General features: G+C 41.8%; 1 protein-coding gene across 1 annotated transcript in view; it reads right to left on the reverse strand.

Moving 5' to 3' along the window:
* Positions 1–26975, reverse strand: part of Dner (delta/notch like EGF repeat containing) — a 277351-nt gene that overhangs the window by 11128 nt on the left and 239248 nt on the right. Inside the window, exons 10-11 of the mRNA XM_060368734.1 lie at positions 14066–14179; positions 4967–5098 (exon numbers count right to left, since the gene is read on the reverse strand). Coding sequence (XP_060224717.1) covers positions 4967–5098; positions 14066–14179 — 246 coding nt within the window. The remainder of the gene's footprint in view (positions 1–4966; positions 5099–14065; positions 14180–26975) is intronic.

The following is a 26975-nucleotide window of genomic DNA, read 5'->3' on the forward strand; positions in this document are numbered from 1 at the left end:
GCCATTGAAATGTTTTTCAAACAATGAATGAATGGGAAAGTGCGCTGCTCTGAATGAAAATGGCTCACAGGGAGTGGCACTACTTGAAAGGATTGAAAGGTGTGGCCTTGTTGGAGGATGGGTGTCACTGGGGGTGGGCCAAGCCAGACCCAGAGCTGTTCTTCTCCTACTACCTACAGATCTGCATGTAGAATTCTCTTTTCCTTCTCCAGCATCATTTCTGTCTAGGTGCTGCCACACTTCCCACCATGATGATAATGGACTAAACCTCTGAACTGTCAGCCAGCCCCAATTAAATTATTTCCTTTATAAGAGTTGCAGTGGTCCCGTTGTTTCTACAGCAATAGAACACTAACTAAAACAGGAGTTGAACATGCTACTCCTTCACAAAGATCCATTCACAGAATACGTGATTCTAGTGCTGCCTGTGTGCTGTGATAAAGCAGGAAGGAAAGGTGAAGAGAAGTGAGCTCTTGGAGGCTTGGGTCCTTTGACAGGTAAAAGCATCTGCAAATTGTCACCAAGTAGTGAAAGCACAGGTGTGCAAAGGCAGCACAGAACAAGCTGCACAGAATCAGAAAAGGGGACAGAGTATTCATTTAACTAAGTGTCAAGAGAGCTTGCACGGTTAGGGTCTCGAGACATAAACCAGGGGTAAGGAAGAGCAAAAGGAAGACTACCACAGACAAAGAAGCCTGCTCTGTAGCAGAAGAGCAGGACAAAGAATCAAAGGAAGCCAGTGTGAGGAGAAGGAAGCCGAGGGGCCCAATGAAGGGAAAGTCACCTTACTGGGACAGCCCACCCAGCTCTAGAAACAACTAGCATGGCCAAGGGCCCTGAGGGATTTCTTACTTTAAAAGTACTGGACATGGCTGGGCTCAAGGGTCTGAGTGTTCACATACCCACTAAGAGAGAGGTGATGATCTCTCTAGGGCTAGGTTAAGGCTGAGAAGTGCCTATGGAGAGACCACCCTGCCTTTGGCTGTGTAGAGTTCATCAGCTGAGCATAGACCTGGGTTTTAATAATGCTAAAAACAACAACAACAACAAAACCTGAGGCCAGTGAGTTGATCAAATTCAAAAGCCATGTATCTCTCCAGGGGTGAACACGATTCCCACAGCCACATTCCTCCAGGAGGGTGGTTCATACAAAGATGGGCTTCTGCCTTTACCAGTCTCGGTGCTGTGGCTGCCTCCTACAATATGCACTTGGAGAACATTAGCCACTTGACGACTGTGACCTAAGGATTTTTGAGAGACTGAGTCTGTCCAATCTACAGAATGGAAAGCTGAATATGGCGAAGAAAGGTCCCTGCTGCACAAAGAAGGAAAAATACTCCCAAAAAGACTACTCTCCAGACATCAGACAGACTCAGTAATTAAAGAGCCCACAATTTAACCGACACCCAGCCATATGCATGTAACTGTCACTCTAATTTTCAAGGACCAAGAAAAAAGCTGGCCCAACTCCTCATCCTTTTGTCGTTTCTTGGTAACCTCTGTAATGACACCTCTTTGAGACTTTTTTTTAATGTGTTGTACTGGCTGGTTTTGTGTTGGCTTGACACAAGCTAGAGTCATCAGAGAAGAAGGAAATGCCGCCTTAAGATCCAGCTGAGGAGCATTTTTCTCAATTAGTGATCAATGGGGAAAGGTGCAACCCACTGTGGGTGATCCCGTCCTTGGCCTGGTGGTCCTGGATTCTATAAGAAAGCAGGTTGAGCAAGGCAGGGGAAGCAAACCAGTAAGCAGTTTGAGGCCTCAGCATCAGCTCCTGCATCCAGGTTCCTGACCTGCCTGACTTCCTGTCCTGACTTCCTTCAATAATGAACAGCAATATGGAAGTATAAGGCAAATAAACCTTTTTCTCCCCAACTTGCTTTCTGGTCATGGTGTTTTGTGCCAGCAATAGAAACCCTAACCAAGATGTGTGTAGACGTTTTGCATGTGTGTGTGTGTGTGTGTGTGTGTGTGTGTGTGTGTGTGTATACTACATGCATGAAGTGCTTATGGAAGCCAGAATAAGGTTCAGATTCCCTGTAATTGGAGTTATAGCCAATTGTGAACTGCCATGTAGGTGCTGGAAACAAAATCACCTGGGCCCTCAGAGAGAGCAGCTGGTGCTCTTAACAGAGCGGGTGGAGGTGAGGGGGATGCCAGGAAAATGAATGAGAAAATCAGCAATGAGGATAAAAACAAAAGTCAGCAAAACAGAAAAAAGTCTTAGCAAGCAAATTGAGATTCTGAAAAAAAAATTAATAAATGAATGGAAATGTTAGAAACAAACAAACAAAAAATCCTCAAGGAGTAACATTTAAAAACACAGTGGAATGCATGACCAATAGCCCCAATCAAGCAAAAAAAAATACTCTAAGTGTGGGAGAGGACAAGGTTAACGAAATACTACAATCAAACATCTATAACAAAAAAAAAAATATTAAGTAAGTAAAAGAGCATGACCACAAAATCTAGATATACGGTCAAGAGACCAAACCCAAGAATCCATGGGCTGAAGGAGTTGAGATAAACACTAAAAAGCATAGCAAATGTAGCCAACAAAATTGTAGCAGAAAACTTCCCAAGTCTAGGAAAAGAATCAGACATTCAAACATACAAGGCATCTAGAACCAAATGGACATGATCAGAGAAGAATATCTCCACAACAGATCATAGTCAAGATGTCAAATATACAAAGCAAAGCAAAGCTGTAAGGGAAAACAACCCCCTACAAGTGCAGAAATGTCAGAAGAACCTCAGATCTCTCACTAGTAACCAACCCCCAAAGCCAGAGAATCACAGAACAATTATTTTTCAAGCCCTAGAGGTGATAAATGCCAAGCCAGATTGTTGTACCCAATTAGGAGTGCACAAACTTCAACTAGGAAGGATTCTCATCAATCCCAATTCTAATTTGAGCATACTAGCTTGATACAGTGTTCACCTATATCATCTTAGGAGACTTATGTAATGCAAGCAGGACATAAATATGTTTAACATACAAAAGAGGCAGCAACAGTTAACACCAGCACACAGAAGACCTACACAAGCATTCCGTATATATTAATTAAGCTTCTACTCTTGAAACAAAATTTAGACTCTTTGGCTTGGTAGAATACTATAGCTACATCACTGACAAAAATAAGAACTCAGATCTCTTACAGATTTAGAGAATAATCACAAACAGACTCATCTTCTAATGTTTAAGGGTTTCCAGAAGATTGTACAGAGATAAGAGAAGACATTATCAGAATGGAAATAATGTTGTGCTAAGAAAGTAATGCCGAAAAGGCTAAAGCGCAAAGATTGTGAGTCTAAGGCCAGTCTGAATATCATAGTGATATTATCTCTTACAGCCAACAAAAAGGAGTCACGTGTGCCAACCCTTTCAAGAGTAACTAAAACCAAGATGTTATGGTGAGGTGGTACTTATGCATGGCTACCAAACACTATCTTCTAATCTTGGCTCTTATTTTTATTTCTTTTATAATAGTTGTCTCAGGCATGGGCATATTTTAGGAATTTTCACATCAAATCCCTCATAGTCTAAGCCATTCTGGCAAGAAAGAAAATACAGAGAGCTATTTGTGTTCTCTTCTTTTGGCTATTATACTATTAAAACAGTGGATTCCAAGGAATTATAATTTCCCTAGGAATCACTTTCTGGATGAAGGGAATGTCCAAAGCCCTGGAGTGGTCAGAAAAGGAACTTGTCTATCAAGAAAAGATTGCACACAGTTTTGAGACCTTGTCAGACCATCGTATAGAACTGACTGAAGCTAAGATAGATGGGTCAAAGATGGATATGACCACAGCTTGATCAGAAGTGCTACATCTCAGGTGTTGTTCCTCAGGAAGCCACCAACTTTGGTTTCTTTTTTGTTGCCTGTCTGTCTGTCTGTCTATTTTTGAGACAGGGTCTCTGAATGGAACCCGTGGATCATGGATTTGGCTCACTTCATAGTGAGACCATCTCTTTCAGCCAACAAAAATGGAGTCACTTGTGCCAAGCCTTTCAAGAGTAACTAAAGCCAATGTGTTATGGTGAGGTGGTACTTAAGCATGGCCAGCAAACATCAGGGATCTCTGTTGTGCCTGCCTTCAAAGCATTAGGATTATACATATATGCCACTACACATGGTTTTTTATGTAGGCAATAAGGATCTAAACTCAGGTCTTCATACTTAGCCGGAAAGCACTTTACTGACTGAGCCACCTCTTCAGCCTACGTTATCCATCAAAGAGTACATTCAGCAGTGTGAAGCACTCTTTGAACACCATTCCTGTGCAGCTCATGTGGGACTGGGAGGCAGCACTCCCCCAGGCAGCCTGGTTGTCTAAGATGAAACCTTATTGCCCTGCTTAAATAAGAAAATGCCTTTCAGTGGGGGAGTATTCATCAGCTTTCAAAAAGATAATGGGGCATTGTCACCTCCATCAGTTGCTACCCTGCACATCAGACCTTGATCCTGACTTTTCTAGACTTCAGTTTGTTCACCCACAGCTTCGGTGCTTTTCACCTCTTCCTTCATGTTCATCCTTGCTGGATTTTTCTCCAAGCAACTGAAGGAACCCGCTATATTCAAAGATGCTTAAAAACACAAAGGCAAAGGGAATTCAAATCCTGTGTGGCTTTTTAGACTTTCCAGAGCAGGGGCTGTGTTTTCAGATAGTATTCTAATGCGTGTCTGTGAAGCACATTTCTTGGCTGACCGAGTAGCCATGAACTTTGGATGACATCTGAAGACTCTCTCCAGTGGAAAGGCTGGATGTGATCTCAAAAAGCGAGCTTGACAGAAAGCAAGAGACAAAAGTACTACTTGGACTGTGGAGACAGGAGGGACTGAAATGGGCCCTCTTGGGCTCATGGTTTCATGGGTATTGATATGGAGGCTTTCTGTCATAGTTAGCACCCTCTTCTGGCTGAATGAAAGACCCACACTGAGTAGTTCACAGCTGAAATACTTACGGATTTCACAGTTTGCTCCCACCCAGCCATGAGGGCAGTGGCAGGTGTAACCGTTGGGTTGGTCCAAGCAGGTTCCAGCATGATGACAAGGGTTACTGTCACATTCATTGATGTCAATGTCACACTCTTCACCTAGGAGGATAAAGAAAATTAACAGTGATTGGCTACACCCATATCCCCCATCAGTTTCTTGGAAAAAAACAAAAAAACAAAAAAAGAAAAACAAACAAAAAACAAGATCCCAGGCTGGTGATCACAGCCCTGCCTACTGTTTAGACAAAGTGAGGAACTCAGAAAATTCCAGACAAGGGATTTTTCTCTTAAGAAAAAGCTGAATAAAGAAAAATCATTGTTAAGAAGACTATCTTTTTGAGGCCATGAAGAAGTATCTGAATAAACCTTTTGAGGTTGACCTAAAAGGCGAACTTAGGTTCCCAATGTTGTTAAAGACTCACAATTTATGATTATTTTGTAGCTAAGCATTTGAGTTTGCCAGGCTGGACATTGGCTCTTTAGTGGACACCCTTGTATACCTAGTTCAAGTTCTTTGTGAAAACCAAGTCTCCTTTCTTAATCCTATATGCTTGTATTCATCAGGGAAGGAATTGAAAATCTCAGGGGCAGCATCAGGCCCAACTAGAGTGACAGTTACAGACATGAGATGAGCCCAAATCTGACACACTCTTTCCTGGGAAATCATGGCTCAGAGGAGGCTTATATCTGTTCCAGTCTGTTCTTCCCCTACAATGAGGACGGCCAGACCCTGATGAGACACAGCATTCCGGGCTTCCTAACCTGCCCACAGAACCTGCTGAAAACACGCTAACTCAGCACACAGGACAGCATCACTGTGATCCAAACATCCCGTATAGGAAGTGTCTTGTTAGCAAAACTTTCATGAACAAAGACACCCTTGAATAACTCTACAGCCATCACAATGAACCGGTACAAGATGAAGACACTCCTTAAACCTAAGGGCCTCTTGTCAAAGCTGAAGAGGGAACTTCACATGGAGGCAATCTCTCTTAAAAGGGAGAAAAAAAGAAAAAAACAGAAGAGAATTTTTTAAAATAAGCCCTCATTTGCTTAAATAAACACAGAAAGGGATGAAAAAAAACACACTACTTTCATCACCACAATCAACAGCAAAACCAAGTATTTGTTCCATCTTCAGAAAGCAGCATTTCAGTGTATTCAAGTAATTACTTCCAGGCTTACTTAGCATTAAATTGCTTTTCTATCTGCCGTTGGTCTACTTCACATTTATAAAACTGCCATATGTTACTCAAAGATCATTTCAAAGGAAGAATCCCGCACAGAAAGATTTCACGTCTGTTTCGTTTCACACTCCTTGTATAACCTGCCATCTGACTATTTAAGTTAAATCTGTCGAACAAAACTCTCATGGTCTTGGGGTCACCCAAAAATGATTATAATCCTGTCACGTCAGGGTGAATTTGTTTCTTGCAATAAATATAGCAATTTACATCAATAGAAAAAACACAAAATCAATGGCCTCATGCTAACCTGTTTTAACCTGTTTAAAATATGGTCCCCGTGTATCAGCGGGGTGATGACTCTGACAAGAGGAGGGCATGGACTACACCATCACAGATGGCATTCCATGGTAGACTGGCTGAAAAGCACATCAACAGGAATGCGCTGAAAAGACTGAAGGACAAAAATCAAAGGCTTTCACAGATACATACATCAGTGCCACTTTCCACACATTTAGGAAGCCAGCCTCAATGGAGATATTTACTAAACAATAGCTTGCTTCAGCTGGTAGTCAAGACATTGACAATTCTGAAACAAGAGCCAGTGACCTGAACAGCAATAGTGATAGGAAACAGCCTGGCTCTTCCCAACCTTCATAGCAGGCAAGAGCACATGCCCCACTCTGTTCCATCAAATTCAAGGTCCATGCCATATGCTCAGCACACAAGGTGGCCTTACACTAAAGGACTCCTCAAGCTTCAGCTTCCCAAGTGTTGCCATTACAATGGCCCTACCACACTGGGCCAAGCATCCATCTTTCCATGTTGGTCCAACATCCTGATGTTATTTTTTCAGTCAAGAAGCATTTTGTCCTAGTCTACTAGCCAGGATCTTAGTGCTAATTATGTGTCTTTACTAATTGCCAACTTAACGAGTCTGATATTTTGTGGGCCTGAGACAGTTGGCTTTCTAGCTTAGTTGTTTACTGCTTTCTTTCACCTAAGTTAGAAAAAACCCACAGTGTTCGTTCCCGAATAGCATTTGTGAAGAGATGCAAAACGACGTTTGTAGTCTTTTACAATTTCTTTTTAACCTGCTGTTCTCTTTCTCACTTCCCCTCCCTCTCTCTGCATGCACAGGGCACAAATGCACATGTAGGTGAATGTTGGTATACATGCATGTGGAAGCCAAGGTTGAAGTTGAGTGATTTCCTCTATCGTGCTTCACCTTTTTAAATAATGTGTATGAGTGCTTTGCCTTCACGTATGCCTGTGTATCACATGCATGCCTGGTGCCAAAAAGAGGCCAGAAGCAGGCACCAGGTGCCATAAAAATGAAATTACAAATGACTGTAAGCTATCATGTTGGTGCTGGGCATCAAACCCAATGTCATCTGGAAAAACAGCCAGCTCTTATCTCCTGAGCCATTTCTCCAGCCCCTATCTTATTTTTCGAGACAGTGTCTCTCACTGAACACAGAGCTCACAAACTAGCTAGACTAGCTAGTCAATAAGCCATGGGTACCCCTTTTTCCATCCCCCTTCCCAATGCCAGGATTACAGACTTGCCACCATGCCCCATTTTTCAGATGGGTGCTGGAGATACAGACTCAGGTTGCACTTGACCGGATGAGCCATTTCCCTTAGCCCTCAGTCTACTACTTTCTAAGAGGAATGTGGATAATATGTATACTGGTAGTATTCACAGAAGGCTATAATCATATTGATCATTTGTGATGCTTTCCTTGGTTAAGTTAGGAAATGTAAAACAACCAAAAAAATCCGAAGGTCATTATTGTTAGTAAAGCCTTGAGTTGGCAGAGTCCATGCTCAGAGGTATAGATGAAAATCCCTGCAACCACAATATCTAGCAGTAAACATATGCCAGGCGGGCGCCTTAGCTTGTTCCTTTATACTTTAATAGAATTTTATTGCAGGTAAATTGAGGTTCAAAAACATTATTTAGAACTTTTCCCATCATGGTGAAAAAACTGGAACCTGTCTTAGCCACCCCCTATACACTAGAAGACTGAATGAAATATATGAAAAATAAAACTCTTTGAAGAACTGGACACCAGGCAGCCCAGGGCTGCAAGAAGAGAAATGTGGCAGCCAAGTGCCACAGTCTCCCCTGGACTTACACCTGCAGCCAGATCTCAAACACAATGGTTTTGCTGAGCTACGGAGACAAAAGCTGCAGTCTGTGGAAGCCAAGGTCATCTCTGGGAAATACTACTGCAGAAAATAGATAAATAAAGTACCCGAAACACTAAAGCGTGCTTCCCTCCCAGAAGAACACTGTCCTCCCAAAGTGACGCTGTCCCTCTAGAGCCTGCTAACAAATAGCGTGTGTGCACTGAATTCTAAAAGCCTGGCAACAAGTGTGAGAGACAAGCAGCTCCTGACTTGTAACAGGAGAGGAGGGATTCAAGGTTCACTGCCCACAGTGGATCAGTGAAGCCACCAAGTGTCCCATCTTAGCAGCAAGACACAACCACCACCATAGTAGAGCATCACAACAGAAATGATCAACATAAAAAAGGTTGGTATTAAGAAAAACAAAACAAAACAGATGGTCGGACCACTCACCGTGTTAACATACAGTGGCCAGCATCCAAACAAATCTGAAGAGGAGAAAGAGAGGACAGAGCACTAGGAGTCCACCTGCCCACCTTTAAAAGGCACATGGCTACAGTAGAGTTTAGATATCGAGGCTGGATTGGCAGCTGAACAGACATATCAATCAATAAAAAAAAAAAGAAAGAACTCAAAAATAGACCCACACAAATATTGCCAACTGATTCTTGACCAAGGTTCAAAAGTAGTTCAATGAAAGAAAAAACAGATGGCCTTTATAACTAATGAAGCAAAGTTTAAAAGGAAAAACAAAAACAAAAACAAATAATGTCTACTTGGAAAATTCTATGAAGGAAGGCAGTTGGTGAAGCAAAGTAACTAGATCAGAGAAGCCTCACTGAAGGGCAGGTCTGCAGAAGCCAATCTGCCAATTTAATGCCTTTGGAAATGAGTTGCATTAGGATGCTGCTGTTGTTGAGACAGGGTCTTAGGTAGCCCAGACTGACCCTGAACTCACTATGTAGCCAAAGATGAGCTTGAACTTGTAATCCACCTTCTAGCGTGCTGGGATTATAGGCTTGAACCACCAAGTCCCTCTTAGGCCTGGCTAAACTAAATGAAAATGAGCTGTAAGCAGACCCTGTATTCTAGCTGGAAAAGTAATTTTCTAAAAGAACATAAGGTAGCAATTCTGATACTGCTATGGCACATGTTGGAATGATGAACTGCATAGTTGGATAGTGGAAACCACTTAGGTTGCTATTGTTGGCGGGGGCTTTATAGATAAATAAAAGAAGAGCAACATGATCCCTGCTGAGTTGGAATGAAATTGGGATGTCACTGTGAATTCCCGTTAAACAATATCGGCACAGATAGCTGCACAGTAAGATGTGTGTGCACCATATGCATACATTAGTATGTAGATATGCGCTTGCTTGCCAGCCAAGGCTCTAAAACTTGTGGCATCCTAAAGGCAACAAGTACTTTTAGGGCCTACATACCTATTTTGAATATTTTCCAATAAGGAGCCACGGGACCTTGGAGAAAGGGGTGACTCCAGGAAATAGACAAAAAGTGACTGGCGAATCTTAAGACATGAGAAAGTATACAAGTGCTGAACCACAACACAACAAACCAGCCACCCCCACACCCAAAACGGGAATTTGTAGAAGGGACATAGGAGCCAAATGAAAGACCTCCCAGTGCCAAAGTGGAAACATAGTGAGCAACAAAATAAACTAGGACGTGGTGTCCTGTAATGCAAACCTTACATTAAGTACCCAGGAATCCCATTAATATAAATAAATGATTGAACAAACTAATAAACTGGGGGAGAATAAACAAATCCCTCACAGGGAAGGATTCCAAATAGTCCTTAACTACCCCACACTCATACAGGGGAGCACAGCCCCCACTCATTAAGGGTAGGTGAGGCCAAGTGACTTCCTTCCACACAGTGCAGCATGGAAAAGGAGGGGAAGTGAAATGGTGTGGGGAAACCTAAAGAACATCACCTCAGCCCATCACCAAGGCTGCCAGTAACCACAAGCTACGCTGATAGCATGGGGCCTTGATAGGCTATGACAGGAGTTAAAAAAATGGACAAAAGACATGAAGAGACACTTCACCATGGAGGATATGCAGTTATTTAAAAAACACATAAAAATTTTATCATCTTTTTGCCTTAGAGCAATTCAAACCAAAGCCATAGGGTGTTCTTCACTAGCTAACAGATTAACAAAGCCTTGGAGAAAAGGGTGGATGCCAAGCCAATAACTGAAAGATGGAGAGGACCTACACCAGGTGATGGAGAGAGCTGGACGAAAGAATGTCAGGCTTGGAGAGCAGGGAAGCCCTCTCAGTTGGGAGGGAAATGGGACCCTAGATTGAGAATTTCCCGAGATCCCTATTAGTTGTCTAACTCACTCTACTCCATCAATAAAGAAGTTCTCAGACACTCTCTAAACCTCAGATACACTGAGAGAAAGGCAGGTAAACAAGAAAGAGAAAAGAAGGTCACTGTAACTCCTGTCCCAGGGGATCCTATACCATTTTCTTGTCTCTGTGGGCCTGGCACACACATGCTGTACAGATACTCATGCAAAGGATCAAGATTATTCCACAGTTCCCAGGCAGGACAACTTACAATGGTAACAATGTCCTTTGAAGTGCTATTCAGCATTTAAACATTTAAAGGAGAGAGGAATGGATCATCTCTGGGTTTGGTGTGTGCTAGAGATCTCCAAGAAAGCTTACTAAATGTCCTATTGGAGATTTACTCAATAGTCTACAGTAAATATTCAATTTTCTCACCTAGAAATTTTTCAAAGTAAATCTTAAATGGATTAAATATTTAAATTTGAAAATAACTCATACATAGTTACAATGATATAAGAGGATAACAATAAGATTGGACAGTTAAAGCCACTTGAGAAACAAGGACAAAAAGATAGAGGAAGCCAAGATTTAATTATGTAAAGCTGAAATATGATGCATGTAAAACAAAATACTCTAGACACATTTGAAGGGCAACTAACAAAGGAAAAAGATTTACGTTCTTGTCAGATAAAGGTAGTGCACTCATTCTAAACAGCTGAAAAGAAAGATTAGTGTGAACGCTCTAGCAGAAAAGCAACAAAGGTTTGATCAGGGTGTTCATAAAAGGAGGGACACAAAAGAAGTGTGTTTTCAACAGACCTACAAATGAAACAACAGAACTGTAACAGTAACACAGCTGCCTACTGGAGAGACAACCCTGGAATATTTTGTGTCAAGATGAGGAAGATGAGGAATCACACAGTCATGTCCTTAGGTGTGAAAGCTGTCATTTTGTTTTGGTTTAGTCTGGTTTTCACTCGGAGAATATAATACACATGTAATACTCCATTCTCCTGGACCCCTGAGTTTCCATTCCTAAGGAATTGTACTAAAAAGGGGGATGGGGGCATATACAGAAAGATACACATGTTAAAACGTTCATTTCGTTATTGTTTACAATATGGAACTATTCTTAACTACCAAAAGTCAAACTGAAGATGAACTAAAAATAAATCATGGCATTTCATAGAACTGACTACAAGGCAACCAATAAGAATGCTTTAGAAATAAAAGCATGGGGCAAAAAAAGATGTCCCAGCTGTTAAGGGCACATACTGCTCTTCTAAAGGACCCATGTTATGTTCTCACCCACCCACACTGGGCAGCTTACACCCACCTATAACTCTAGCTCCAGGGACTTACTCCCTCCTGGCCTCTGTGGCTACCTGCACTTCTGTGCACATACCCAAACACACACACACACACACTATTATAAAAAGTATTTTAAAGGTATAATTCTTGACATGGAAATTCATTTCTTATTTATTTATTTATTTATTTATTTATTCATCCTAGGTCATAAATAGGCTTCAAAATAACAGATAGTTTTATTCCATTTTTGTTACATAGGTACATACATAGACTATATGCCATATTCTATACATAGAGCTTTGGGAAAACTCTTGGGTGTCGATATATTAATAATGTTATTTCTCAACAACTTGTTTCAATAGCTTTATATCTTCTAATTTCTTCTGTGCTTTTTATTTGTTACTAGTAAGACAGACATATCTGGAAAAGACCCCAAAATCTCCCCCAAAGTATTTTGCCTCCACTGGCTGATATATAAATGTTCCTCTGCGTTTACAAGCCATCAGATAAACAAAAGCATCTGCAAAACATTGTCTGGAGCAAGCCCATTTCTCAGTCTCAGGACAACCCAAAGGAGAAGTTCAGGGTGTGAAACAGAGAAATAGAAAAAAAAAAATAGAGTAGAAGTTTAAGCTCCTCCAGACACGTGGCTGTTGACACTCTTCCCCAAAGGTAAATGCTAAGGCTTCCCTGAAAGGACTAGACAGTGAACTCTGTTGTACAGTTTGGAAGTGGCCACAGTGGTCCCGAGGTCAAGCCTAGGAAAGGGAGTTCCAGCAGACGACGCCACGTGTGTCTCTACACAACACCTACCTGCCTCCTTATTCCTTACACAGCCTTCCCCCAACCCCATAGCAGAGGGAACCCTCTGCCTTTGTTCTAACACCAAAAATACAGACCTTGAGTTCTTTTTGATGTGTGTGCATGCATATTGTGTGTGCATGGACATATGGATACATATGTGCGGGCATGAATGCTCATGTGTGTTCATATATGGGGACACCAGAGGACAACCTCGAGTGTTGTTTTTCAGGCACCAACCACCTTGTGTTTTCAGACAGGGTCTCCCACTGACCTGGAGCTTGAAGTGGCTAGGTCAGTTGGTCAGTGAGCTCCAGGGTCTTGCCTGTCTCCCCTTCCCAGCCCTGGAAGGACAAGGGTGCCACCTCGCTCAGCTTTTGTATGTGGGTCTCATTGATGTAACTCAGGTCCTCACGGTTGCACAGCAAGCACTTGACCTACTAAGCTATTTCCCCAGCCCCTGACCTTGTCCTGTTCTTTAGTTTCCAGGACTTCTGAGTTCTACGGGAAAAAAAAAAAAAAAAAAAAAAAAAAAAAAAAAAAAAAACAAGGGTGAACTCTGGAGTATTCTGGACTCCTGGTTTCAGACTTCCCTTGAGAATCTGGTGAACAGTGAGAACCTCCCCTCAGTGTGCATATCCAACATATTATTTTACCTCTACTTTCACAGATTTGCAAGATCCCTGAGCTTGTGGGTGGGGCTTGGACATCAGATCATGCTAGCTTGGATCCCCCAATCCACAGGTAACTCCCTAGCATTCGTAAGCCACTGAGACTCAAGTGAACCCAGCTCCTGTGTCCACAGCTGTCACAGCTCTCTTTAGCTACCCATTCCAGTCTGTCCCTGCATTCCCACTTGACCCTGAACCATTCTTCCCCAACACCACCAACTGCCTACAGTTCTCAAAATTCTGCTACTTTTACAACATTCAGTAAAAATAAAATGGTATCTAAATGCAGTCTCCACAAAAGACACAGTCTATCCTTCCCGTCCCCTTCACGCTACATTAACACTACCACTTTCAAGCGTTCTCTCAAAGGCTCGTGGCGTATGCTTCAGAGCTCCAGCTCTACAAACGTTCAGTGACTGCAGTCTCAGCAGACCTAAATGACAAATGTTCACCGCAGAAGAGCCTAGTCTGACGACAACACAGTCTACTGTTTAAAACCTACCTCACCGGAGCCATGCCTCCTGACATTTTACAACGGCGTTCCTGCTCTGCAACCATTTATGGCAGGGGGGTTGGGGTTGCCTAACCTTGGCAACCACGGCGACCATGGGGTGAGCTTGAGAACACAGTCCCGGACTGCTCACCTGTGAAGCCTGGTGCACAGATGCATGTGCCGTTCAGGCCCTCGCTGTCGCAGGTACCTCCATTCAGACAGCTGACGTTAGCACAGGGGTCCTTGTATAGTTCACAGTGTGTTCCTGCAGAGAAGCAAACAAGAAAGGGTGACTCAGAGTACGCGCCGGTTCCGGTAGCCTTCCAAAGGAAGCTGTCTCACCAGCGTGCGACAGCACTGGAGCACATGCATACAAGTATACATGGTATGTATGTGCACCTGTATGAGTGCATGTCTGTGTGTGCATGTGTGTGTGTGCATGTCTGTGTGTGCATGTGTGTGTGTGCATGTCTGTGTGTGCATGTGTGTGTGCATGTGTGTGTGTGCATGTGTGTGTGTGCATGTGTGTGTGTGCATGTGTGTGTGTGCATGTGTGTGTGTGCATGTCTGTGTGTGCATGTATGTGTGTGCATGTCTGTGTGTGCATGTCTGTGTGTGCATGTATGTGTTTGCATGTATGTGTGTGCATGTCTGTGTGTGCATGTCTGTGTGTGCATGTCTGTGTGTGCATGTCTGTGTGTGCATGTCTGTGTGTGCATGTCTGTGTGTGCATGTCTGTGTGTGACATGTGGGTGTCTGTATGTGTATGTGTATTTGTGTGGGTGTATGTGAATGTCTGTGAACGCATGTATGTATATGTTTGTGTGTGTGCTTGTGTGTACGTGTGTAGGCACAAGGTTATTGTGTAATTCAAATGCTGATTTCTGTGCCCTGCCTCCATATCTGGTTGCAATCCTTGTTCTGAGAATCTCCTGTCTCAATGTTGTGAAACACTGCTCCCCACTTGGTATGCTAGTAAAGCAGCTTATAGCTAGTCACTGAAGAGGGGAGAAAATAGGGCTAGACTTCCTGCCAGCCTGAGGAGGAGTTAGAGGAGGAAGTAATGGCTTCAGCCACCAGAGAGGTGACATAAGGAGAGAGAAAGCTACAAAGGGCAAGTATCTATGAGATGCATGCTGGGAGAAGATGAGATTAGCTTAGAGGGTTAAGAATAGATTAATAACTGCTCAGTAATTGTATTGTGAAGCTTATTATTAAACAAATATAAAGGAGCCTCAGTTACGTGTGTGATAGCCAGGTTAAGAGAGAAACTGAGAAACAAATGCAGTTTTATAAAAATACCTGTAACATGCATGAGTGTATGCATGCGTGTGTATGTGTTCATGAATGTGTGTGTGCGCACTCCTTGCTTTAGAATATCATAAAAATGTGCTTTATTAGAAAATAACAAGTTTAATCCCTGCCTTGGGCCCTGCTAAGACACCTTATTTCCATTTTCTCTAACTTTCCCAAGACCGATGGCATAGAGAGCCAAAAACCTGAAAGTTAGAATTTCTCAATGGCTGGCCCTCATACCCATGCACATATGGGCATCAGTATTTGACTTCAATGAGTTACCAAAAACTGGGGGAGACAAAAAGGAAGACAAAGTTAGAGAAAAGATATTGGGCAGAAATGGGGAAATTGGGGGGGAGGGGGTGTACATACGATAATATTTCATTGTATGTATATATAGAATTATCAAAGAATTTTTTTAAAAAGTCTCAGTGGCAAATGCTGAGTCTCCAAAAGAAATAGAAGACAGATAGCCTGAGAAACACTTCAACATTGTTGAGTGACAAGAAAGGTAAAAATTAGTAGTCAGATGTTTGAAGGAATCCTAGACAAAAAGAGGGACCTGGGTTCTTCAGTGCTTGGGCTTCACCCTCAAAAGTAAATTGACGAATGCTGAGGTTTCCAGGCACCCAGACAGCACATGTCTCAAGCACTCACTGTGTGCTTTATACCTGCCTCACTTCTCACCACAACGCCCAGGAGACAGAGGCCCTCAACTACATCTCATGGAGGGGAAATGGAGGGAAGAAGCTGCTGTCAAAAGGCAGGAAAGGAAAGGAACTAGGACTCAAATCAAAGCCTGTGCTTACAGGAAAGTTTACCCCAGAGCCAAACACCCACTGAACACCCACTGAACAAAGAGGAGGCAGCACCCACTGAACAAAGAGGAGGCAGCACCCACTGAACAAAGAGGAGGCAGGGGATCAGTGTGATAGCTCATCAGGTAAAGGTGACTGCCACCATACCTGAGCATTTGAGCTTGATTCCCAGGACCCACAAGGTAAAAAAGAACTAATCCTGACAAGCTATCCTAACCTCATGCGTGTGTTTGTAATATATATGCCCACACACCAAATACATAAGTGTAATTAACTGTTTTATTTAATTGTTTTAAATCCTTGACTAAAAATGGGAAACTTTACAGGTGCAAAAGGAAAGCAGGAAGTTTACATGTGTGCACATACAAATGTCTGAAGCGAGGTTGGATTACTCCCAGAATAGATTGCTTTGATTTCTGCTTGATTCACCCCTCCCACCTTTTTTATAACAAATGTATATTATTTTGTAATTAAAAAAAATGAAAAATGCAGTGCTATTTGGGAGGTGGGATGTCTGCTGGAAAGCCAGAGTACAAGATGGATGAACAGACTCTTCTCCCTCCCTCTCTGTGTTTCTGTCTCCCTCTCCTCATCCCGCATCCTGTGAAGTGGAAGAAAACTTGCATTCTGATTTAGGTGAGAATGTAAACAATGAAACGCTCATCCTCCCTGACAATCTCAAGAAAAATAAACATAAAGAAAAAAAAAACAGTGATAAAGTGCTGGCTTCACTTGCTCACCACTTCCTTCCTCTGCTCATTATTGCTCAAGTGACCACCACACCCAGTGATTCATCCTTCAGGCTCTGACATCTTGCTGCCCTTTTCTCTCCTCTCTTTGTCACTGCCTTAACAAATGAGGCTCAAGAAGGGGGAAGGGGACAGAAGAAAATAAAAGCGGGACTTCCTCCCTACATCCTCACAAATGCCCTACTCCAGCAAGGAATTTTACAACAGTGGCCCTTGATTACCGGGTCTACTTTGCCTGCCACAGTCAAGCACTGATCAGCATCATGCCTGGGATTTTTCTCAAGCGTTTCTCGGGTCTCCACTCTCAGATCTCAGTGCCTCATACCTGCAGGAAGCAGTCTCTTGGAAGGTGACCTAACACCCTCTCTGTGTCCAGGGCCTTGAAAGGAATCTCCCTGTCTCGGTAATACAAAACTTTCTTCTCCAGTCGGGTGTACAGGGTCTCTTCCTGGAGTTTCCACTTCTAAAGGCTGTTGTAGCTCACCCAGTGATTGATCCCCAATACCAAAGACCATGGTGGTACACAGATGTGGTCCCAGTACTCCAAAGTTTGAGGCAAAAGAATTAAAAATTTAAAGTCATCCTTGGCTTTTTAACAGGTTCAAGACCCTGTCTCAGAGAGAGACAGACAGACAGAGACAGAGAGACAGAGAAAATCTTTCCCAAGAAAGAGCACATCCATCGAATACCCAATACAAAATGGTCAGCCTTAAAAACATATACATACAAGTAACATTATATGAATTGAGCAGGTTGTGTTTATACATTTAGAAAAAATATATATAATTATATATATAAACTATATATATAATTATATATGTTATATATAAACTATAATATATAAGCAATTAAAGAAAAAAGGAGGCCATGAATCTGAAAGAGAGCAAGGGGAATGTATGGGAGGGCTTGCAGGGGAAAGAGGGAAGGAGAAAAAATTTCAAAAAATAAAAAAGTCCATTGAAAGAGTTGGGTCAGGGAAGTCCTCTCTTCTTCAAAATATGTATCTCAAAGGCCGTAAGTTTCCATTGAGCTGATCACTGGAAACCAGACAACAAAGAGCTCCAGATGTAATGTGAAGTAAAGCTATCAGCAAAGTTAAAACAGAAGGCCCCAGAGCTAAACAGCTGCTACAAGGAGGCTGTGCTCACTGGGTACCAAGCAATCCTGAGTCAGTCCAGCCAGGGCAAGAAAACTAACTACATTCTCCAAATACGGTTAAAAAGCATACTCCAAGCCAAACTTTGTACTTAGTAAATGTATCTACCTATTTTTTGTCTGTCTGTCTGTCTACCTACCTATCATCTATCTACCTATCATATATATATACCTATAATCTGATGATCATCTGTTTTTTCTCAATAGCAAATTATTTACTTTCTCATCATTTTTATTGATTCTTTGTGAATTTCACATTATGCACCTAGTCCCACTCATTTCCCAGTCCTCCATATCTGCCCTCTACCCCTGTAAATTCCCCTCCAAAAATATAAAACATCTCACCATGGAAGCTGTAATGTGTCAGGGTGTGTCACAGTCTACACTTTTGCCCAAACAGCTTTACTTGTAAATGGTCATTGCACTGAGTCATTGGTCTGGTCAAGGCCTCTGGCTTCTTCTACACTATCAATACTGGGCCCTCAGTGAGAGTCCTCTGGGGTACCTGATGTTTGTTGCCCTGTATCACGGAGATCCTGCAGCTTTGGATCTGCAGAACTGACAGGCCTTTGTGCACTCCAGTAGCTCATAGGTGAGGTAGATGTTAGGTAGGCCAGCTCAAAGCCCTAAATACAGGCCTTATGCTTTTGTTTTTAATTTTTTAATTAGGGTCTCACAGAACCCGGGCTGGTTTCAAGCTTTCCATGTAGCCTATGATGACCTTAGACATCTGATCCTCCTGCCTCTACCTCCTAGGTACTGGGATTCCAGCTGAACACCACCACACCCAGGATAGGGGTTCCTGGGGACCCAGCTGCAGGGGCTTGGGAATACCACACCCACAGACCTAAAAGTCTCCAAAGAGATAGATTTAACAAAAATCCTCAAACTCTTGAGCGCACGTTGTAATCTTTCATGTATCAGGGTTTCTTTTCCTTTGGCAATAATTTTATTCACTGTTATTTTTCTTTTTTTGGTAGATAAAGTATTCAGTTACCCGAGCATTCCTTGAGAGACTTTTGGCAGCAAGGGCTGGACAAAAGCTCATCTTAGCAGAAACATGATTCCTTTGAATTGGGAAAGGCTCACAGTCCCTGGTACATACTTGAGTCTCTTGCATTTCTATAGTCTACGTTGGTAATTCTTCTATTAAAAAATAGTCACATTGCCCTGCAGATCATTGGAACAAAGTAGCTTTGCACTGGAAACTAAACAGAAAGAGCAGGAGGCCATGGTTACTCCTGACAGGACCAGGTGCTCCCCCTGTTCATGTCTTCCTATTGGGTTCTGAGGCCACCTTCCTGCCATCCCTACCACTGCTCGGAATGCTCACCCAATACTGTTTCAGGCACCCCGAGTCTCTCACCGAACATGCATGCCTTCACCTCTCCCATCTGGACTTCACCTGAACTCCTCAGTCTATTCCTTTCCCTATAAAGCTGATCCCTCGACTTTCTCCTGAGTCAAAGCAGGCTTAGACATTGTGTGTTGAGAGCTTGCTAAGAATCAATCCTGTTGTCAGAGAACTCCCAGTGTCAAATCCCAATGTATCCATTCCCCTCCTTGATTCCCCCTCAGATCTCCTTCAGAGCAGAGCATGCCTCTTAATTCGTGGAAGAAACTGCAGCCACAATATCATTACCCTGTCCTTGCAAAAAAGGATGACAGGCAGCCTGTGTACTTTGGCTGACATGCAGGTAGGATTGCCAGAGGAATGAGTCGTCGTTCCAAATTCCGACTGGGCCTCAAAAACATCCTATTTTGTCAGGGAAAACCAAGTCCACACTGCAAGCTAAGTCCGAGGTCTGACATATGCATCACCCACTGGCAGGAGACGGAGCAAGCACAATTACGAAACATGTTTAGTCTCAAACAAAAAATAAGCTGCAATTCAGTCAAAAATAATAATAATTCATACTTCTCATAGTAAATGATGGGCAATTATGTTTCTGGGAAATTTTTTCTATTCCAATGCTGCTCTTTCCTGAATTTAGTTTTAAAAATGACCTACAGTACAAAGAGCAATGTGCCAATTACATTTCCCCGTTGCCCCAAATTAGTTGCAATTAGTATTTGAAAGCTGAAAATACTCATTTTTTAATCTCCCAGAAGGGTAAGCTAGGTAGAGACAATTGACTGAAAATACTCTCGGCAGACTGCTGTTTTGTATTTTGTATTACAGTTGTGTTGCTGCTGTTTTCTGGTTTGCAATGCTGAGAACTGAGCCTCGGACCCCAGGCTTGCAAGCCTTCCACCCTGACCTCACCCTCCACCTCCGATGTGTTCCTTGTACTTCAGTTTGGCTTTGTGATGTCATCCTATTTTTTTCAAATTCCACTTTCTCCTTGAAGACTTTTCCCACTTTTCCAATTGTTACTGAGCTCACCATCTTCTGGACTATTTCAGAAATTACAATTGCCATCTCATCCATAGACTTATTGCTCCTTGAGCATGCCAGCCTAGGACTGTTCTCCTAGTGATGGACAGGGCTGAGGAAACTTGGACTCAATTCTCTTCTGCATAAATTACTGTGCAGGAGAAGCACACAAAATTCCCAGAATTCTCCATCCACTCTTTAAGTAGTGTGTAACGAAAAACACAGCTTTATCCAAAAAATTAAGTGTTATTCCTTCAACAACAAAGATATAATGTGGTTAAACCTCTAACCTGGTGATATAATTTCTGGGACAATACATATCCAAAAAAAAAAAATCCAGATGGTATAAAAGTTAAATGGACAAAAATGTTCATGGTAGAATGAGTTATCACAGTCCCACATCACATGCAGTGAGTAAGTCACCAAATGAGCTGAGTAACAAAGGGATTGGTGAGTATTTCTTCACAGAAATATAGAGCCATTTAAATTAAAAGCAGCAAGACTTCCTAGCAATGTATAAATCAAGTATGATATCATGTTGTGTGCCAATACAAAATTACAAGTATGTTCAATTATTACTGTGAAAATATGAATGTTTAAAATGGAAATGACTACAATTATTTATTGCTTTTGTGTGTTATAAAAATGAGCATTCTTTTTTTTGTACTTCCAAATTCCATATATTTTTATTTTACAAAACAATTAAATTGGATTTATTTATTTATTTTATTATTTTTTTATTAATTAAACTTTATAAACTTGGTATCCCCCCATAAGCTCCTCCCTCCTGCCCTCCCAGTCCCACCCTCCCTCTCCCTTCTTCACCCATGCCCCTCCCCAAGTCCATTGATAGGGGAGGTCCTCCTCTCCTTCCTTCTGATCTTAGTCTATCAGATCACATCAGGAGTGGCTGCATTGTCATCTTCTGTGGCCTGGTAAGGCTGCTCCTCCCTCAGGGGCAGGTGATCAAAGAGCAGGCCAATCAGATTATGTCAGAGGCAGTCCCTCTTCCCATTACTATGGAACCCATTTGGACACTAAACTGCCATGGGCTAAATCTGTGCAGGGGTTCTAAGTTATCTCCATGCCTGGTACTTGGTTGGAGTATGAGTCTCTGGGAAGGTCCCTGTGTTCAAATTTTCTAGTTCTGTTGCTCTCCTTGTGGGGTTCCTGTCCTCTCCAGATCTTACTATTTCCCACTTCTTACATAAGATTCCATAAACTCTGCCTGACGGTTGGCCATAAGTCTCAGCATCTGCTTTGATAGTCTGCAGGGCAGAGCCTTTCAGAGGCCCTCCATGGTGGGTTTCTAGATTGTTTCCTGTTTTCTTATTCTGCTGCTATCCATCCTCTTTGCCTTTCAGGATGGGGATTGAGCATTTTAGTCAGGGTCCTCTCTCTTGATTAGTTTCTTTAGATGTACTGATTTTAGTAGGTTTATCCTATGTTATATGTCTATATGAGTGAGTATATACAATGTGTGTCTTTCTGCTTCTGGGACAGCTCACTCAGGATGATCCTTTCCAGGTCCCACCATTTACCTGCAAATTTCATGATTTCCTTATTTTTCATTGCTGAGTAATACTCCATTGTGTAGATGTACCACAATTTCTGTATCCATTCTTCAGTTGAAGGGCATCTGGGCTGTTTCCAGCCTCTTGCTATTACAAATAAAGCTGCTACAAACATGGTTGAGCAAATGTCCTTTTTTTGTGTACTTGAGCCTCTTTTGGATATATGCCTAGGAGTGGTATGGCTGAATCTTGAGGAAGCACTATTCCTAGTTGTCTGAGAATGTGCCAGATTGATTTCCAGAGTGGTTGTACAAGTTTACATTCCCACCAGCAGTGGATGAGGGTTCCCCTTTCTCCACAGCCTCTCCAGCATGTGCTGTCACTTGAGTTTATCATCTTGGCCATTCTGATGGGTGTAAGGTGAAATCTCAGGGTTGTTTTGATTTGCATTTCCCTGATGGATAATGACGTTGAGCATTTCTTTAAGTGTTTCTCTGCCATTCTATATTCCTCTATAGAGAATTCTCCGTTTAGCTCTGTTGCCCATTTTTTAATTGGATTACTTGGCTTGCTGCTTTTCAGCTTCTTTAGTTCTTTATATATACTGGGTATTAGCCCTTTGTCAGAGAAAGGGTTGGTGAAGATTCTTTCCTAATCTGTAGGAAGTCGTTTTGTTTTGCTGATGGTGTCCTTTGCTTTACAGAAGCTTTTCAGTTTCATGAGGTCCCATTTATTGATTGTTGCTCTTAGAGCCTGTGCTGTTGGTGTTCTGTTCAGGAAGTTGTTTCCTGTACCAATGAATTCTAGGGTCTTCCCCACTTTTTTCTTCTAACTGATTTAATGTGTCTGGTTTTATGTTGAGGTCTTTGATCCACTTGGACTTTAGTTTTATGCAGGGTGATGAGTATGTATCTATTTGCATTTTTCTACATGTAGACATCCAGTTAGACCAGCACCATTTGTTGAAGATGCTATCTTTTTTCCATTGTATGGTTTTTGGCATCTTTGTCAAAGATCAGGTGTCCATAAGTGTGTGGGTTTATTTCTGGGTCTTCTGTTCAGTTCCATTGATCCACCATTCTGTTTCTATGCCAGTACCATGCAGTTTGTATTACTGTTGCCCTATAGTACAGCTTGAGATCAGGGATGGAGATACCTCCAAAAGATCTTTTATTGTAGAGGATTGTTTTAGTGATTCTGGGTTTCTTGTTATTCCATATGAAGTTGAGAATTTTTCTTTCAAGGTCTGTAAAGAATTGTGTTGGTACTTTGATGGGAATTGCACTGAATCTGTAGATTGCTTTTGGTAAGATGGCCATTTTTACTATGTTAATCCTGCCAAGCCATGAGCATGGGATATCTTTCCATCTTCTGATATCTTCTTCTATTTCTTTCTTCAGAGACTTGAAATTCTTTCATACAAGTCTTTGACTTGCTTGGTTAGGGTTACACCAAGGTACTTTATGTCATTTGTGGCTATAGTGAAGGGTGTTGTTTCACTAATTTCTTTCTCAGTCCTTTTGTCTTTTATATACAGGAGGGCTACTGATTTAGTTAGTTAGTTAGTTAGTTAGTTAGTTAGTTAGTTAGTTAGTTAAATTTGTATCCGGCCACTTTGCTGAAGGTGTTTATCAGCTGTAGGAGTTCCCTGGTAGAATTTTTGGGGTCACTCAGGTATATTATCATATCATCTGCAAATAGTGATAATTTGACTTCCTCCTTTCCAATTTGTATCCCCTTGATCTCCTTCAACTGTCTTATTGCTCTAGCAAGGACTTCCAGAACTATGTTGAAGAGATATGGAGAGAGTGGGCAGCCTTGCCTTGTTCCTCATTTCAGTGGGATTGCTTTAAGTTTCTCTCTGTTTAGTTTGATGTTGGCTATAGGCTTGCTGTATATTGCCTTTACTATGTTTAAATATGTGCCTTGTATCCCTGATCTCTCCAATACTTTAAACATGAATGGATGTTGGATTTTGTCAAATGCTTTTTCAGCATCTAGGGAGATTATCATGTGGTTTTTTTCTTTCAATTTGTTAATATAGTGGATCACATTGATGGATTTCCGTATATTGAACCACCCTTGCATACCTGGGATGAAGCCTACTTGGTCATGGTGGATGATATCTTTGATGTGTCCTTGTATTCGGTTTGCGAGTATTTTGTTTTGTCTAGTTTGTTGATTTTCTCAAAGAACCAGCTCTTGGTTTCATTGATTCTTTGAATTGTTTTATTTGTTTCTAATTGATTGATTTCAGCCCTGAGTTTGATTATTTCCAGCTATCTACTCCTTTTTGATGCATCTCCTTCTTTTTCTAGGGTTTTTAGGTGAGCCATTAAGTTGCTTGAATGAGCTGTCTGAATTTCTTCTTGAAGGCACTTAGTGCTATGAACTTTCCTCTTAGCACTGCTTTTATTGTGTCCCACAAGTTTGGGTATGTTGTGCCTTCATTTTCATTGAATTCTAGGAAGACTTTAATTTCTTTCTTTATTTCTTCCCTGACCTAGCTGTCATTTAGTAGCAAGTTGTTCAATTTCCATGTGTGTGGAGGCTTTTTGCTATTTCTGTTGTTGTTGAGGTCCAGCTTTATTCCATGGTGATCAGACAGGATACAAGGGATTATTTCAATCTTCTTGTAGCTGTTGAGGCTCATTTTGTGACCCACTATATGGTCTATTTTGGAGTGCTGAGAAGGAGGTAAATTCTTTTGTGTTTGGGTGTAAGGTTCTGTAAATGTCTGTTAGGTCCATTTGATCCATGACCTCTGTTAGGGACATTGTTTCTTTGTTTAATTTCTGTTTTGTTGACCTGTCTTTTGTTGAGAGTGGGGTGTTGAAGTCTCCCCTTATTAATGTGTGGGGATCTATGTGTGGTTTAAATTTTATCAATCTTTCTTTCACAAATGTGGGTGCCCTTGTATTTGGGGCATAGATGTTCAGGATTGTGATGTCTTCCTGGTGGAATTTTCCCTTGATGAATATGAAGTGTCCTTCCCAATCTCTTTTGATTAATTTTGGTTGAAAGTCTATTTTATCTGATATTAGAATGGCTACTCCTGCTTGCTTCTTGGGTCCATTTGCTTAGAAAGCTGTCTTCCAACCCTTTATCCTCAGGTAATGTCTATCTTTGTGACTTAGGGTGTGTTTCTTGTATGCAACAGATTGCTGAGTCTTGTTTACACATCCATTCTGTTAATCTGTGTCTTTTTATTGGAGAATTGAGTCCATTGATGTTGAGAGAGATTAATGACCAGTGGCTGTTAGATCCTTTGGCTTTGATGTTGGCTGTTGTCATCAGGTTGTGTGCTTGGTTGCTTTTTGTTTTACTGTAGTGAGGTTAATTATTTCCTGTGTTTTCTTGAAAGTAGCTAGTTTTCTTGGGTTGTATTTTCACTTCTAGTGTCTTCTGTAATGCTGGATTTGTGGGTAGGTATTGTTTAAATTTGTTTTTGTCATTGAATATCTTGTTTTCTCCATCTATGATGACTGAGAGTTTTGCTGGGTATAGTAGCTTGGGCTGACATCTGTGTTCTCTTAAGGTCTGCACGATATCCGTCCAGGCCCTTCTGGCTTTCATAGTCTCTGTTAAAAAGTCAGGTGTGATCCTGATGGGTTTGCCATCATATGTTACTTGGCCTTTTTCCCTTGCAGCTTTTAGTGTTTTTTTTTCTTTTTTCTGTATACTTACTGATTTCATTATTATGTGACAGGAGGATTTTCTTTTCTGGTCTAATTTATTGGGTGTTCTGTAGGTCTCTTGTATTCTTATTGACCTCTCCTTTAAGTTGGGAAAATTTTCTTCAATGATTTTTTGTTGAAAATATTTTCTGGGCCTTGGAGCAGGGAATCTTCTTTTTCCTCTATTCCTATTATTCTTAGGTTTTGTCTTTTTATGTTGTCTTGAATTTCTTGGATGGTCTGTGTCAGGAATTTTTTAGACTTAACTTTTTTTTGACAGATACATCTATTTCTTCCATTATATCTTTCACACCTGAGATTCTTTCTTCCATTTCTTGTAGTCTATTGGTTATACTAACCTCTGTAGTTCCTGTTTTCTTCCCTAGGTTCTTTCTCTCCACAATTTCCTCCATTTGTGTTTTCTTTAATTTTTCTAATTCTATCTTCAGATCTTGACCTGTTTTGTTGATTTCCTTCACCTGTCTGACTGCATTTTCCTGTTTTTCCTTCAATTCCTTCAGCTGTTTGTTTGAACAATCCTGTTTCTTTTATTTCTTTCAGTGATTTAAGCATTTCCTCTCTAAAGGCCACAAACTGTTTGGTTGCAACTTCCTGTATTTCTTATAGGTGGCCATAATCTGTTTTTATCTTCCTCTAGGTCTTTAAGTATTTTATTTGTTTCCTCTGTTATCCAGTTCATGAGCATAGATGCTAGGTCATCTTCTTGAATTTCAGTTATGCTGGGATGTCCAGGGCTACTTGCCCCTGGATAACTGGGTTCTGGAGATGCCCAGTTCAGTGATGGTGGCTAGTACCCGCTGGTCTGTGAGACTTTTTCCAGGGAAAGACTGGGTGACCTGTGGCCAGTCCAGTTGCCTTCCTTCCCCGTGGTTTTTTCTTGCGACTGGGACTCCCAGTTTCTGGTGTTTTTTTGTGCCCACTGTTCAGCCTGGGAAGGTGTTCAGGACACACAGGTGTGTAGCTCTGCTCTGGCTTTTGTTGGTTGAGCTTTTATGCTGGCCTCTACCTATTGGGCTATCTTAGGTGTTTGGGGTTAGTTTCTGTTGGTTGCCAGAATCCTGTGATGGAGAGAATCTTCCTTAGGCAGGAAGATGGTTTTTCCTGAAGGAAGCCTTCTCAGCTTTTTGGGTATAGTCACTGGATGGCCGATGTTTTTCAGGAGTTGCCGCTGCTAACCTCAGGCATAGAGACCTGAGTGGTAACTGTGGTTCTTGTTAGTCAAGAGGGCTCTCCTCTCACCTGGAGAAGTCCTGAAGACAGCTGCCCTGCTTCTGGGTTTCTTGCTGTAAACTTAGTGATCTGATGCTGTAACCTGTGTGTCCTGTGGTTTGGTCAGTTTTGTTAAGGATAACTGGTTGCCCCTTGGAGCAGTATCTGGGGGTTGATCTCAGGGATCCTGGGCTTTTGTAGGTCTGAGGTTGGGGCTCTGTGCCCGAGTACCCAAGCAGTAATCT

Source organism: Meriones unguiculatus, chromosome 15, assembly GCF_030254825.1.
Source record: "Meriones unguiculatus strain TT.TT164.6M chromosome 15, Bangor_MerUng_6.1, whole genome shotgun sequence".
NCBI classification, from domain to species: Eukaryota; Metazoa; Chordata; class Mammalia; order Rodentia; family Muridae; genus Meriones; species Meriones unguiculatus.